Below are 17,406 nucleotides of genomic sequence, written 5' to 3'. Positions count from 1 at the left end.
AAGATCAAACCATCATATATAATAAATATATATATAATCGCTTTGCTAAAAATCTTTGTACCTTTGTAACTACTTCACGTGGTGTTCTTAAAAACTTCTGTGTATCTTCAAATTTAATTCTTCTCTTACTGGGTGATTTGGCTTCAAATAAAACAAAATCAATAAATTGACTTATGAATAATAACACATTATGGCTTGAATAATAAGGCCATAACCATGCAAATGAATTCAAATTCTAATGATGTAACTGACTGTTCTGCAGTTAATAAGAGCTTGAGTGAAGATTCAAATGGAAAGTTGATAAGTTTGATCCTATTTAATAAATAATATAAGATCTTAAACGTGTGGTTACATATAATGAAATTAATGAATTGAGTTGCCAGATTTAATATTTCCAAAGCCTTGGACTAATTTGCATGTTTATCTACCTGTGCTACGAGATCATATCGATTTTATGAACCTGTGTTATGAACCGGAGAACAAAACTGTTGTGTGATAAAATTAAACATTTAGTCAAAGGTAGAAAGTGAGAGCAGGAGATGTTTACCAGGACTAAGGTCTTTATTAACTTGAATACTTGACATGGAACTATCAATAATAGCTTTTCTAGTTTCATCACCACTAGATTGATCACTAGTATCATCAGCTTCATACACATCATTACTATCTTCATCATTACAATTAATTAGTTCTTGTCTTAACCAGGCTGGAATCTAAATTTACATTGATAAACATCATTATCATCATTATAATTAATCAATTCTTGTTGTAAACCAGGCTGGAATCTACAATAATTACATTGATAAACATCATTATCATCATTACAGTAAATTAATTCCTATCTTGAACAGGGTGGAATCTACAATAATTAAATTGATAAACATCATTATGATCATTACAACTAATCAATTGTTGTCTTAACCAGGCTGGAATCTACAATAATTACATTGATAAACATCATTATCATCATTACAACTAATCAATTGTTGTCTTAACCAGGCTGGAATCTACAATAATTACATTAATAAACATCATTATCATCATTACAACTAATCAATTGTTGTTGTAAACCAGTTGGCATCTAAAATAATTACATTGATAAACATCATTATCATCATTAGAATTAATCCATTCTTGTCGTAAACCAGGCTGGAATCTACAATAATTACATTGATAAACATCATTATCATCATTACAACTAATCAATTGTTGTCTTAACCAGGCTGGAATCTACAATAATTACATTTATAAACATCATTATCATCATTACAACTAATCAATTGTTGTCTTAACCAGGCTGGAATCTACAATAATTAAATTGATAAACATCATTATCATCATTACAACTAATCAATTGTTGTCTTAACCAGGCTGGAATCTACAATAATTACATTAATAAACATCATTATCATCATTACAACTAATCAATTGTTGTTGTAAACCAGTTAGCATCTAAAATAATTACATTGATAAACATCATTATCATCATTAGAATTAATCCATTCTTGTCGTAAACCAGGCTTGAATTTACAATAATTACATTGATAAACATCATCATTACAATTGTTCATTTTCCAATTACAATTGATGAATTCTCAGGCTTTAATCAACAAAACTGGTACATTTACTGTACATAAAGGATACTTACTGAACCTTGAGAATCTATTTCCGAGGCTTCTGAAGAATATTCATCACCACCTTCTCTACTTGATGCTGAAACTTCTCTTGTCCCATCAACCCCCACATTCAATCTTCTTCTATTAGAGGTAGAATGAATTACACAAAAATTAATCATAGACATTTAAGAGATCATCTGTTACTATTGTTGCTAATTTAACTGTTCAAATGTCATATTTTTAGAATTTCTGTTACCAACTCCAAGGATTTGTAAAATCAATGAATCACAAACATGCTATACATGATTCAACAAAGAGCAGTCCTTACCTTAAACTGCGTTTCTTCAATGCCTTCCGACGAGGAGGTGGGGCTGTGGTCTCAACTTGAACAAATAAATTTTCACCATGAATAAAAATATTGCCCAGTAATACTTTCTCATTGACTTGTTTTATTCTGAAATGGGACAACAAAACTATACTAGTAGCCTAAAAAGTTTATTGGAGCAGTAGCTTTTGAAAGACTTGGACTCTCCACCTTGGAAATGCAATAAATCTCATTAAGTTGGATATAGGAATGTTGAAGATAATGCAAAGATAAAATTTCATAACCAATATGTATTGGATATTCAAATGTAAAGGGAGATTTAAGGCCTAGTTAAAAGTTAATGTCTACTACAAGAACACGTTAAGGTAAGAAAATGTATCAAACATTTACTGTTTTATATCAAACATAAACTGTTTTATATCAAACATGAACTGTTTCATATCAAACAGATATGTCACTTCAGTATAGTTGATCCTTTGAGTAAAATGTTTTTTGCTTTGTGGAATCTGTATAAATCCTGTATTGATTCTGTATGATAAATACCTGATTAGTTCTTTAGGTTCTAACAATATAACAGATTCATCTTTATTACTATCTTTATCTTTATCTTTTACATTCTCTCTACTACCAGCACTAAGTGATCTATGAGGCACACTGCCTGTAATGATAGAGAATATAATATAGATGAACATTACATCTGTTGTGCATCTTACTAGCCAAGGAACACAATGATATGTGATGTACAATGAGAGAAATATTGCATGTGCACCAGGAAAAACTACTCTCTTTTTTCAATACGACACATTCAATAATGAACATCATGTCCAATTCCAACAGCTTGCAGAAAATCAATTATGCACTCTAAACTTCAAAGCGAGTATGTGCTATGTTGAGCTGACTTACTGAGAGGTCTAAAACCAGATGAGCTATCGCAGGTTGATGGTGCACCACTATCTGCTGGGGACTGACTTTCACCACTGATTTGTCCAGTAGTATCATTTGCTTCTTTATTCAAAACTATACCACCTGAATCAACAATAAATAAATAAATTGATGTAAGTGTTCAGCCTTACAAAAAGATATATAGCAAATTGTTTTTTCATTTATAACAAGCGCTAGTAAACTTGTAAATGTTAAGTTACTCTAAACATGTGTTGTGCGCCCTTCAGTACTCAGAAGTCTTTGGTGTTTGAGCTGTAGTTTGTGTGCCAGAATAGACGCAACATTCTTGATTTTAGAGATCATCTGGTTAAAATTGGTGCCAAACGATATGGCAGAATCTTCAAGAACTTTCATTTGTTTGTAAGATATGGATGTTTTCTTTTTTCCTTTTAGAACAATCGAGCTTTAAAGAAAGGGTAAAACACAAACCAAAATCACACACCAAAGATAAAACAGACTAAGGTACAGTAGTACTTACTATCATGACTGGTAGTCTGTGTTAGTGATTCGGTACCGGTCACACTACTAACACTGGCACTACTAGATTGTCTATGATGACCAGACTTTCCACCTGCTGGTCTAATATCATCTTTACCAGTATTATTAGAGGTATTAGATAAACTACCATTAGTACTAGATCTACTAGTAGTACTATCATCTAATGAACTAGGTACTGTATACCGTAAACCCCAATAATATAGTTCATGATCTTTAGTACTTGCTACTGTAAAATGTTCACCACATACAACTTTCTGTAAATATCAGAAATATCAGTTTACTATGGTTCAAATTATCATCTCTAATCTTTTACAGCTCAATTAGGTAAATCATACATATCATAAAGACATAGTAACTTATATCTATATATTTATCATGAAGACAACAAAATATTTTTCAAGTAGATATTGTAACTTACATTGATACATTTATCATGAATATATTTTAACTTACATTGATACATTTATCATGCAGAGTTTGTAACTTACATTGATACATTTATTATGAAGAGTTTGTAACTTACATTGATACATTTATCATGAAGAGTTTGTAACTTACATTGATACATTTATCATGAAGAATTTGTAACTTACATTGATACATTTATAAAGAAGAGTTTGTAACTTACATTGATACATTTATCAAGAAGAGTTTGTAACTTATATTGATACATTTATTATGAAGAGTTTGTAACTAACATTGATACATTTATTATGAATATATTGTAACTTATATTGATACGTTTATCATGAAGAGTTTGTTACTTATATTGATACATTTATTATGAAGAGTTTGTAACTAACATTGATACATTTATTATGAATAGTTTGTAACTAACATTGATACATTTATCATGAAGAGTCTGTAACTAACATTGATACATTTATTATGAAGAGTTTGTAACTTACATTGATACATTTATTATGAAGAGTTTGTAACTAACATTGATACATTTATTATGAATAGTTTGTTACTTATATTGATACATTTATTATGAAGAGTTTGTAACTTACATTGATACATTTATCATGAAGAGTTTGTAACTTACATTGATACATTTATTATGAAGAGTTTGTAACTTACATTGATACAATTATCATGAAGAGTTTGTAACTTACATTGATACATTTATAAAGAAGAGTTTGTAACTAACATTGATACATTTATTATGAATAGTTTGTTACTTATATTGATACATTTATTATGAAGAGTTTGTAACTTACATTGATACATTTATCATGAAGAGTTTGTAACTTACATTGATACATTTATTATGAAGAGTTTGTAACTTACATTGATACAATTATCATGAATATATTGCAACTTATATTGATACGTTTATCATGAAGAGTTTGTTACTTATATTGATACATTTATCATGAAGAGTTTGTTACTTATATTGATACATTTATTATGAAGAGTTTGTAACTAACATTGATACATTTATTATGAATAGTTTGTTACTTATATTGATACATTTATCATGAAGAGTTCGTAACTTACATTGATACATTTATAAAGAAGAGTTTGTTACTTATATTGATACATTTATTATGAAGAGTTTGTAACTTACATTGATACAATTATCATGAATATATTGTAACTTATATTGATACGTTTATCATGAAGAGTTTGTTACTTATATTGATACATTTATTATGAAGAGTTTGTTACTTATATTGATACATTTATCATGAAGAGTTTGTAACTTACATTGATACATTTATTATGAAGAGTTTGTAACTAACATTGATACATTTATTATGAATAGTTTGTTACTTATATTGATACATTTATCATGAAGAGTTTGTAACTTACATTGATACATTTATTATGAAGAGTTTGTAACTTACATTGATACAATTATCATGAATATATTGTAACTTATATTGATACGTTTATCGTGAAGAGTTTGTTACTTATATTGATACATTTATTATGAAGAGTTTGTTACTTATATTGATACATTTATCATGAAGAGTTTGTAACTTACATTGATACATTTATTATGAAGAGTTTGTAACTAACATTGATACATTTATCATGAAGAGTTTGTAACTTACATTGATACATTTATTATGAAGAGTTTGTAACTTACATTGATACAATTATCATGAATATATTGTAACTTATATTGATACGTTTATCATGAAGAGTTTGTTACTTATATTGATACATTTATTATGAAGAGTTTGTAACTAACATTGATACATTTATTATGGATGGTTTGTTACTTATATTGATACATTTATCATGAAGAGTTTGTAACTTACATTGATACATTTATTATGAAGAGTTTGTTACTTATATTGATACATTTATCATGAAGAGTTTGTAACTTACATTGATACATTTATTATGAAGAGTTTGTAACTAACATTGATACATTTATCATGAAAAGTTTGTAACTTACATTAATACATTTATCAAGAAGAGTTTGTAACTTACATTGATACATTTATTATGAATAGTTTGTTACTTATATTGATACATTTATCATGAAGAGTTTGTAACTTACATTGATACATTTATTATGAAGAGTTTGTAACTTACATTGATACATTTATTATGAAGAGTTTGTAACTTACATTGATACATTTATTATGAAGAGTTTGTAACTTACATTGATACATTTATCATGAAAAGTTTGTAACTTACATTAATACATTTATCATGAAGAGTTTGTAACTTACATTGATACATTTATTATGAAGAGTTTGTAACTTACATTGATACATTTATCATGAAAAGTTTGTAACTTACATTAATACATTTATCATGAAGAGTTTGTAACTTACATTGATACATTTATAAAGAAGAGTTTGTTACTTATATTGATACATTTATTATGAAGAGTTTGTTACTTATATTGATACATTTATCATGAATATATTGTAACTTATATTGATACGTTTATCATGAAGAGTTTGTTACTTATATTGATACATTTATTATGAAGAGTTTGTTACTTATATTGATACATTTATCATGAAGAGTTTGTTACTTATATTGATACATTTATTATGAAGAGTTTGTTACTTATATTGATACATTTATTATGAAGAGTCTGTAACTTACATTGATACAATTATCATGAAGAGTTCGTAACTTACATTGATACATTTATAAAGAAGAGTTTGTAACTTACATTGATACATTAATTATGAAGAGTTTGTTACTTACATTGATACATTAATTATGAAGAGTTTGTAACTTACATTGATACATTTATCATGAAGAGCTTTAACTTCTACTATGGTATTAGATGGTTTAATGTTACCAGTACCAAGCTGACCTTCTGAGTTTCTACCAAACATATAGACATGACCTGATTCTACTATGACAGCTGAATGATAGGCTCCCATACAGATATCTATAACACGATGTCTAGCTAGTGATCGTACTGGTGTTAATACATTTCTACCTTCTACTTCAGTCTATAATAAAATTATCAGAGAATATCCATCAAAAATTATATATAAGTATACTTTATTATTCTTTTCTCATTCTGGTCTTTATTGTAAACTAGTTCTGGCACAATATATTGGTAAACCGCTATATAGCATGACATACACAATATGCATATCTTATTGAGTGATCATTACTCATTACTTGATGCTATCAGGCATACGTATATGACTAAATGTCATCCAAATGCATGAACTGTTCAATCATGAATGCAAATGCAGCAACAATACATTTATGGACAATCTGTTATTCCGTGTCAGACACAATAAAAAAGACAAATCTAAAATATGATTTACCTTATTAAAAATATTTTTCATAGCCATTAAAAATCCTTGTCTGTTATTTAGACCAAGTTTATTATTTTCATTGCTTCCACAAGCAAAAACACTACCAATATCAGTTAGTATCATAGTACCATCATTACCACATCTTACATCTACACATACTACTGGTTCATCTATAGTCACTAACATTGGTTGACAACTATAAATTATAATGATAAAATGAAATGGTGATTATTAAGCTTTTAATTAAGCTTACTAAGGAATGATATCATAATAATTAGCTGCCTGTGACCATGAGAAAGTTAACAACAACCTGGTGATGATAACAGAACTTAATTTTGAAAGTGATTTGTATAGCTGGTATGGCAAATATTTAGACAACTAAATCTCTTTATAATCCTAGTGGGGCTGGAGAGAAAAAAGATAATAAGAGCTACTTCTTATATCAAATCAAATAACTTACTAGTTTTCATCATCACCCAGTCCTAATTTACCATCTGACCCTTGACCCCAAGTATAAACTTCCCCTGTACTACTAACACCAACAACATGATTAGGTCCACAAGTTACCGCAACTACATCAACACTGTATAATATAAAATATAATTACTCTCTATTTATGACCACAGGATCATTGTCACTTAATATTTAGGAAAGATTGTCATGTGAATATTTAGATGACTATGCGTATATCCTTTAGCATCCGTCTATGACAGAGATCTCCATTTTCTTAAGGGATGCTGAGACTATCTTATCAAAATTCTTGATCTTTTATGCATCATCGTAGGACAAATTTAGCCTAAACACTGAAAACATATGCATTTTGATCCATCACCACAAGTTAATACTAAACCATTCTCACTCCTAAATAAACTAAAACCATCTCCACATTGGGCTCTGTAAAGTTCAAATTAAATATTTTCATAGATATAATCATTCATTTCATGCACTAAGTATAATTTTTTCTTCTATAAATATAATGATGTTATGACAAATTTGAGTGAGGTTGTAATTGAATTGGTAGCAACTTGGGAGAACATTTCTACCAATAAACAATACCCCAGTCATATGTGTTATGAGTGGAGCTTGCTTGAACAAAAACCAATGACACAGCACAATCATTCAAGAACAATCTTTTTGAAACATTTTAAGGGCAAAGTATACTTACGCAACTATACATTTACCATTCAAAGCTTCTATCAATTCAGGTCTGCCCTTACTTTCTGTATTCCCATGACCTAGCTGACCTTTTGACCCTTCACCCCAAGTATAAACCTGTTCTTCAGTAGTAACAACTATAACATGGTCTGGACCAACAGCAGCCTGAATCAAAGAGAAATCATATTTGTTTTTCAAGCTGAAAATTTTCAACTTCAGTTATCTGTATCTCTTTTCAATATGAAAATCACATGACGGGCATGTCTACAATTTCATGAAAAAAGAAGAAGAAGCAATAATCAAAATAAAGGGTCTTCAAATGCAGAATATTTCAAACACATGAACAGTGGTGTTCCTACTTCCTCCCACTTTAAAACTTCCTATCATGGTACATATTGACAGAATTGCCTGTGAGACTGAAAAGCCGCTGTACACTATTGGCTCCAATTTCCTTAACAGAAAATCAACCTGAAAGCATCAACTTACATTTTTGATTTTAAGTCGAGGTGGTAGATCAGTAATACATGTTAATTCACCAGTTGAGGCTTCTAAATAATACATTACTGATCTATATTTAATACAAATTTATTATTAAAAACAAAGATATGGTGAAAGTTAGATTATAGGCTTCTGACTTCATTTTGGACTTGTTTCAGGTCGCACATCAGTAGAACTTATACTTCTACAATACTACTACAATTCAACTATTTACCTATTGATTACAAAGGATTTTGGTCATCATTCAGTTTCATCAGTATGTTGAATGATTTGAATATATTTTTAATCAGTAGCAATTGCAATAGTCGAGCATTACAACCAGGTCTAATCAATATACAATAATATATCCTAAACAAGATTCTAAATGTAAAGCTCATTATTCTCATGGTCTGTTGTGACAAGGTCTGAAATAATTATTAACTATCATCAAGTCTGACCAAAGAAATCCCAAGAGTGATTCAATCACTACTTGTGGCCCTGCCATATACAATCATCCAGCAATTTTTATTAATACATATCTCAAGCATGCAAGATAGAGATTAACAACCAGATCATCAAGTTCTTAGATATTCTGAAGTTTAAATTTAATTTCATTCCATTTCAAGAGCATGCAATATTTCACATGCCAAGAGGCCATACAAAAATATAATATTTCAACTAAGCCTTCAAATCAGACTTCAAATTTTGGAAGTATGATTTTAAATGTGATTTAAAAAATTTGATGAAATATTATAGCCTTTTTCAAAATTGAACTTATTAAGTTGAGGTAGTGATTTGTATGTGTTATTCCTATGTAAGAACTATATGTAGTTTTCGTAAGGCCAAGAGGTGTAATAATCATATAAATGTCCATACACACTAATAACTGTTTAATATAAATTAATGAATGTAAAAATTAATTACGTTTTTTATAAGATCTAAAAAAAACATAAAAGAAATCATTATAACTGCTTATCAGTTTCTAAAAGTTCTTATAAACAGCAAACCAAGTATTATCAAGATTGGAAAAATCATAGAGAAAAGAAAAGAGTAAGGATGTTTTTAGAGTTTGTTATTAGGTGATATTTCTTACTATTTTAAACAGAAGATAGGACCTGGTGTTGGACCAAAGTAAAGAGGTGCATGTGATGGCATTAAGAGAATAATCAGAAAAACATTTTTTTTTAGTTTGGCTGATGATTTGAATTAGTTCATAGTTCAACTGGACATTCATAATGTTTTTCTTTTGAAATTTTACAAGTCAATAAAACAAAATGCAAGCTTTATCTGCCACACCAAAGAGTTATGTTTTAGCAGAAGTTAGCGACAGTTTCAGAATCGAAGCTCACATCCAGTTATTATTAATGATTTCATAATATATTATTTTGGATACCTTAACTAAAAAATTTTTAAGAAATTGCAGACAAACTAGATGCAAGATATATAATCTTTCATGTGTTATACATGATTGGAATGGAGTTCTAATTGGTAAGGCAACTATTTGGGGATCCGTAAAGAAAAAATATTTTGTTTGGCTATAAACATTTCTCAACTGAAATCAGTATGGAAAAATTATAGATCTTTAATAGCGTAATTTCTGAAAATTCTCTTATGAATTGAAAAGACAAGTTACTACAACCACAAACCAAATTATCAACCACAATTTTTTAATATTAGTGCAAAATAACATATTATATTATGTGGGGTGACTATTTTTCACTCAAATGATGCTGGCAGTTTAAATTTATTTTACCTCTTTTCCATCTTCTTAGGACTATTTAAGTAAAATTAAAATTGAAAAATCAAAGTTTTTTAAAGAGTTTTATTTGTGTCAAGTAATTTCACATTTGATTTTTCTGAACAGCCAAAATATAGGGCATTATATCCAGTGAATTTCTCAATAGAAGCATATTACTAAGATAGTAAATATATATCAAAATATTTTCATATGTTTGTATATTGCATAAGAAAATAACTTTGAACCTCAAGGAATAAAATGTTCCGAGAAATTAATCAATACAGTTTCCACCTCTTATAGTAGTTAAAGAAGAAAGGTTTGGGTAATATTCATGCTAAGCTAAGGTACCCAACTGGAAAAATGAGCCTAAGATGTTAATTACATTGTTTCGGACTGGAGTGTGCTTTTCAAATGTAAGTTCCGATACCCTCTGAGTTGTTGTTGAAGGTTGCTTCAATTCACTAGATACTTTCTCTTTTTCAGATACGTTGTTTTAGAATAAAGAATATAAGGTTAACATTGTTCTATATATTTGAACTTCTACCTACTAGAAAAGAATGAATGTTATTGAGAAGTAAGAGTTATATCAGATTATTAAATTACCTCATTTTAATCTTTTTATTGGCATTTTCATTTTCATTCAATTCTTCTTCAGGATCAGACACTTCTTCATCATATTTAGCTATCAACTGCAACACATAACATAATTTTCATCAGATATGACCCTTTGCCAAGTATATTTGTCAGTTTTATAAGTTTACATATGTTCAACAATAAATTGGGAACAATAAATCACCGCATATTGCTTTTAACCTGAAAAGTACATCTCAGAGTATTAGTCTAACTATTGAATTAGAATTTGTATGCAGCAAGAAAGAGATTTGCTGCTAAAATGTTAAACAATACAAAAGACTTACAGGAGGTAGTCTATGGTACATTAACTCTGTGGCATCAGGTCTTTTATCAGGATCATTCTGTAACATATCTAGTACCACATCACGGAAATCAGGACTATACATTTCTTTTACTGGAGCAAACTGACCCTACAAATAGTTAATAAAAGATAGTTGATATATACTTGTAAAACTATGAACCTTCAAGTTAGTGTTTGCAGTATTCTAAATTTACTGGCTGACAAGAACATAGAATCTTATCGATTTTATTGCCCAGCATTGGCTAAAATAACATAAATCAAATTTCTTAAGTTTTTCTAGTTTCTATAAAGAACATTATAAATGTCAAATAAAGTGTCAAATCGGGACTTCCCAAAGTGAGACTTTTCTGGACTGATTCCAATGAGCTAGTTTTTGTGGATTTTATAAAAAAGTACAAAACACTTAAGGTTCTTACCTTCATTATCTTATTAACCAAAGCTGGTAGATTGGTTCCTTCAAATGTTTTCTGTAGACATGCCATTTCATATAGAATACAACCTAGTGCCCAGATATCAGATTTAAAACTATATGGTTTACCTTCACACTATAATAAATTAAAATATCTATAATTGTTTTTTATGTAATTGTTTATGTAAAGTATTGTGTAAAATTTGTGGCCAGGTAGTTGATAATAGCAACATTACAGAATAAATTGTCTATAGTATACTTATCATTACAACAAAAATAACGTCTACAAAACTAAATAATTTGACATTAGATAAAGTTTATAGTATACTCACCATTTCTGGACTAATATAATATGGTGTTCCTAAAACAGTGTTAGCACCTTGTACCGAACTCATCATTTTAGATATACCAAAATCACCCACTTTTATAATACCTTCTTTAGTTAGAAATATATTATCTGTTTTTAAATCTCTACAATTATAATATAAACTGATTAAATAACAATAATTATATCACGATTCCATTTACATGGCATCACACAGTTTTATTACTCTTATCATTGAGTTTGATTGACGTGGCCACTATGCATCAATGTTGTTCCTTCAAATGTCAACAAAGCCGAAATTGACATTTCACTGAATGATAAAGGTATTTTCCAATTCCCTCAAAAGTGCACACTCCAAATTCCAACAATATCATGAATTCTGGACTTATTTAGAACTGGTCTTTCAATAATTGAACTTCCAATTTGGCCGCTCCGTCAACTTTCATGTAGTAGACAGTAGACTATAAATAAGTGACCTACTTATTGCTGATTGGCTGTTCTCTAGGAAATCTCTATTGTTAGTATCAGTTCATTAACCTTATGTTAAAATCTTATGTATTTAGGCGCCAATTTTGTGGCTTAAATCGTTACTATCTTAGATGAATATTCAAATATGTATTCGAGTTGATTAAATTATAAGGAATGACCTGAACATTTTTCAGTTTATCGATGTATAAATAGAAAAAACCTGTTTCTAATCATTAGAAGGCACTGAAATGCAAACTTGATCCTCATTTTATAACATATGACGTTTCAACAAAATCGATCAAAAACTGTAGATTCTGAAATGTTTACGGAAAGACTTGAACAGATTAACTAAAACACTGACAGACAGTCAGTACCAACAATAAATATCTACATAAAACCAACAAAAGCATATCTTGATAGTGTTAAGAGAAATATTGACCTACCTATGTAATATTTTGTGTTCATGTATATATCTTATAGCAGCTACTATTTGTTGAAACATTTCTAAAACAACCTTCTCATCTAGATGTAAATGTTCTTGTTGATATAAAAACTGCTTTAAAGTTCTAAAAATAAGGTATATAAAATATATATAAATAATATTGCATACAACTGCTTCTTAACAAATCAGTAAATTTCCAAAAATAGCTGTCCTGTTATGGATTTTGTATCCAAACCCTGTGTAAGATCTCTCGTCAATTGAACACTGTATTGAATCTTTTTGTGACTGGGTTTTTTGCTCTTGTTTAGTGAGTTCCCTAAATTTGCTTAATAGAGAATTGATAAGGAAGATAAGCCTACCCTCCATCAGCATATTCCATTTCTATCATTAAAACACCATCTTCTTCAAAACTATCATAGTAACTGATAATATTAGGATGGTCTAACATGGCTAAGACATTCACCTAAATAACATAAATATGTTATAATTAACCCTTTAGTGAGGATAGAAATAAGTTTTCCATAGCATTGAATTATCAAAATCATTCAATCAATCAAAAGAAATGAAGAGTTGTAATCAACAATCTTGCTATTTCTGCATTGAGATTCAAACACACTATCTAATTCTGCAATATGTTTATTACAAGTTACTTAGCAGGGACGCATTTTACACATCGTATTATTGATGTTGGAGGAATTCAAATTTGATATAATTCTTTACCAGGTTGTGAAAATATTTTAATCAATCAAAAATATTGTTGAAAAGGAATTGTTTGCTCTGTTGTAATGATATTAAGTGTTTTCATGGTTTTGTGTACAGAAAGTGTTTCTCTGAATATGTAAGAAGAAATTGGATGAAAATGGTTTAGAAAAGGCTAATCATGTACATTTACCTCATTTAAAGCTAACTGTCTTTCAGCAGCACTCAAATCATGCATATTAATTTCTTTTAATATCACAACAGAATCATCATCTTTCTTTTTATATAACACAGCAGCACCATAGGCTCCTATAAAACATGACATGAACTATGATGAACCAAGCATATTCAGTTGAGACTTTGTTTTTACATTTTAAGAGCTTTAATTTAAACATCAATCAGCCAGACATGACAGGGCAACTATATTTATAATTCATTTTTATTTATATAATTCAACAAAATGACATTAATTACACAAACCTTTGCCAACAGTTCTAATCTTTTCAAAACCAGCCAGTGATTGCTGATGTCTTCCACTCCAAAATCGTAATTTCTCCAGTCGGAAATACATATCACCAACCACGCTGAAATCAAAAACAATTTATAATTAAATTATATGCCTTATTGGCTTATGACAGATCTATAAACAATATGTCCAATATGACAATAATTTTTACTGTCTTGAAAGCATAATTAGGGTACAAATTTAATCACATTCCGCCATCTTGAAGCATTCATAACCACTCTCACTGAGTAGGGCTAGAATTGTTAGGCTATTGTCAATCTACATGAATGACAATACTTATAACATGAAGTCTAGCACTTAAGGAATGTCAAAATATATTGATATATTGATCTTCTTTTGAATAAAGATCATTGAAAATACAAGTTAGTTAAAAAATCATACATGTAATACAAACTAGTTACCTCTTACTGTCATCTTTCTTAAAATTACCAATATCATTTCCAACAAAATCTTTAGCAAAACCAACTGTTACCTAGAAAGACAAAGATATACATAGCTAGATGGCTAGTACCATGTATTAACATAGTTTTACTGTCTGTTTATACTACGGACTAGCTCTTACTAGGTTCCATAATTGTGTCAAGAGAACAGAACTTCTGAAACATGGACAGGGACGAAATAGAAAGAAGAGAATTCCTTTTCTTGTTTTAAACCTCACTATTATTAAAACAGCTTTTTATACTTCATGGAAACATGAATTTATTTTTGGACTTGCCAAAATCCAGAAAGTTGAGTCACAAAACATAATGATTTCACAATAATAATCTAGTCTCCTACCCCAGTCCAGTCCTGTAACTGATGAGTTATTAATGGTATATCTAGTTGTTGATAAGCTGACAAGGCTAGAAGATCTAAACGTTGACCAGGTTGAGATTTATCTATACACAGATCTATTAATCTGGTAAAAAACAACTTGATACTAATATCATGTATTCTATCTTGACATAATATCTGAAATAAGATTATTTTAACATTTAAGGGTTACTCATAAAGCAAATGGTGAAATTTATATCGATTGGGTTTTTATTTGATATAAATGAAAATAATGAACTTATTTGATTAAAAGGTAGAGAGGATTGTCTTCTTACACTTCCTCCCAAATATATAAGCTTACATCAAAATAGTCACCAACTCACAATGTGGAAAATTTACACATTATAAAACTGGTGTGGGTTTCTACCTTATCATCTTTAGATGTTATCTGAATAGCTGACTGGTTACATGATAAAACCATAGCAACACTGGCTACCTTCTTATTACCAATACTCTCTTCTATAAATCCTGAAATACAACATTGAAAATCATTACTGAGATCAGTATAAGTATTAATAAAAATATACAGACTAATAATCTAATCTATTGATAGTTATAAAGAGTCTTAGTGTGACTTCATTCGGAAAAAAAAATGTCTGTATTCAGTAGCATGCATTTTATTTATCAAGGATAGATTGAGTTCCCACTTCTCTCTCTCTCTCTTGACAATGATGCCAATTAACAGATTCAGTTCTCCCCATATTGTCAGCATGGTATACTTATAGTTATAACTTTGCATGTTGTAACTTGTAATTTCATCGGCATGAATAGGCAAAACATAATTATCACTATTTTTCTTGTTTATTAGATAGCTCTAGTATTTTTCTTTGCGTGCCTGTCTTTACTTTTCATGTCGGTATAGCATACCTAAAGTTATTAACACTTTTGTTGTTACTGTGCTGATCACCTGTTTCAGAGCGGCCATCTTGTTTCATTTTTCAAAGTTACTTTTGTATTCATTAATTAGCTGCCAAATTTAATTCGATAGTAAATTCATTTGTTTTATGTATCAAAATATGTATTTGTATGTTACAGATTATGTCTAATTAATTTCTTGGTTGAGGCATGGGTTCTTGATTTTAGAATATTATTTCAAATTGTCAAATTTGTCACATTTTCTAACCAGTCAATAAGTTTTCCAGCATTGATTTAAATATAGGTAGATTCTCCCATTTTGGCTTAGCATTTTCTGTTAATGTTAACTAGAAGATTTTGAGAAACTAGGTAGGATAGTAAATACAGAGAAAAAAGGTGTGTATGGATTTTAATGATTATTATCATGACAACACAAACTTAACCACATAGATTACCAACTTCATCTTTCTCTTATGATCAAGGGTTCAAAGACGAAAGACTCATTCTTCCTACATTAAACATGATGATTGGTATCTTTAGTAAGTAAAAGAAAACAGTTCCTACACTTACCGAGAATTTCATCTAAAGAATGAACATCATAATTATATTGTACATAAATAACATTAGATAGCAGAGCATGTCTTATAACACTACTATTTCTAACTTTACTGGAAATAATCAGTAATCTCTGATAATTATCTCCCTTGTTCTTATCCTTTCCACCATACACATTACTAACGTTAATGGCTTCATCATTGTACACTATGAACGTATCACTATCATTACTGTTAGATGAGATTTTACGTCGGTTAGCATCAGCTGACAATGGTTTAGCAGGGGTCTTCACAAACACATAGGTGTCACTTCCTGAGTGAGAGTTTGACCTTGAGTGTTGGCGTTTGGTCTTCTTGCCCCCTGTTTCCCCTGCACTATTCATCCGCTCTTTACATTCTGACTTAATAGATGCTACACTAGTCTGATCTGGGTTATTTCTTTTTGTTTCTTTGGATCCATCTCTTGAAGAAAGGTTCAACCTCCTCATATCAATTTAAGATTCCATTCCAATTATAACAAGCATGACAAAATCCTACAAAGAGTATAATAATATAGATGAATGCAAAAAAAGTCTCATATCTTTATAATAAAAATGACTTACTACCCTACTGGTATATCATTTTGAAACTAACACTGCATATCTTTCATTGCAAAGGCCAAAGAAATTGGTATAGTAAGACAAAAGTGGTCCAGTCAAGTAACCTATTTTTCATGCATTTCTGGAAATGATTAATAATTTACATGTGCGACCTCGCGTGACCTCCACATTTGCTTGTTTTGATAAACATAGGTTATCTTTACAATATCAGCTAGTAGAATGAATCCAGTAGTTTCAAGCAAGGTAAAATGTATTAATGTATACTTTGACAAATAC

General features: G+C 29.4%; 2 protein-coding genes across 2 annotated transcripts; both read right to left on the bottom strand.

Annotated features, from left to right (window-relative positions):
• Nucleotides 1-3,569: 3,569 nt before the first annotated feature.
• On the bottom strand, nucleotides 3,570-8,459 carry LOTGIDRAFT_54111 (hypothetical protein; the record flags this gene model as incomplete). The annotated part of the gene is made up of 6 exons (XM_009066781.1): nucleotides 3,570-3,635; nucleotides 6,600-6,784; nucleotides 7,112-7,332; nucleotides 7,597-7,719; nucleotides 7,941-8,030; nucleotides 8,302-8,459. Coding segments are annotated over 6 exons (843 nt in total), but the record flags the coding sequence as incomplete, so codon positions are not given.
• A 2,934-nt stretch (nucleotides 8,460-11,393) lies between these two features.
• LOTGIDRAFT_108248 (hypothetical protein) lies at nucleotides 11,394-14,108 on the bottom strand (the record flags this gene model as incomplete). Its single annotated transcript, XM_009066971.1, has 6 exons — nucleotides 11,394-11,549; nucleotides 11,857-11,985; nucleotides 12,182-12,320; nucleotides 13,086-13,208; nucleotides 13,444-13,547; nucleotides 13,977-14,108. 6 exons carry the CDS (start codon nucleotides 14,106-14,108, stop codon nucleotides 11,394-11,396), a joined length of 783 nt encoding a protein of 260 aa, XP_009065219.1.
• Nucleotides 14,109-17,406: the final 3,298 nt, after the last annotated feature.

Source organism: Lottia gigantea, assembly GCF_000327385.1.
Source record: "Lottia gigantea unplaced genomic scaffold LOTGIsca_8, whole genome shotgun sequence".
Classification (NCBI taxonomy): domain Eukaryota; kingdom Metazoa; phylum Mollusca; class Gastropoda; family Lottiidae; genus Lottia; species Lottia gigantea.
The sequence above is the reverse complement of the archived record's forward strand: the minus strand, read 5'-3'. Positions and strand labels throughout refer to the sequence as shown.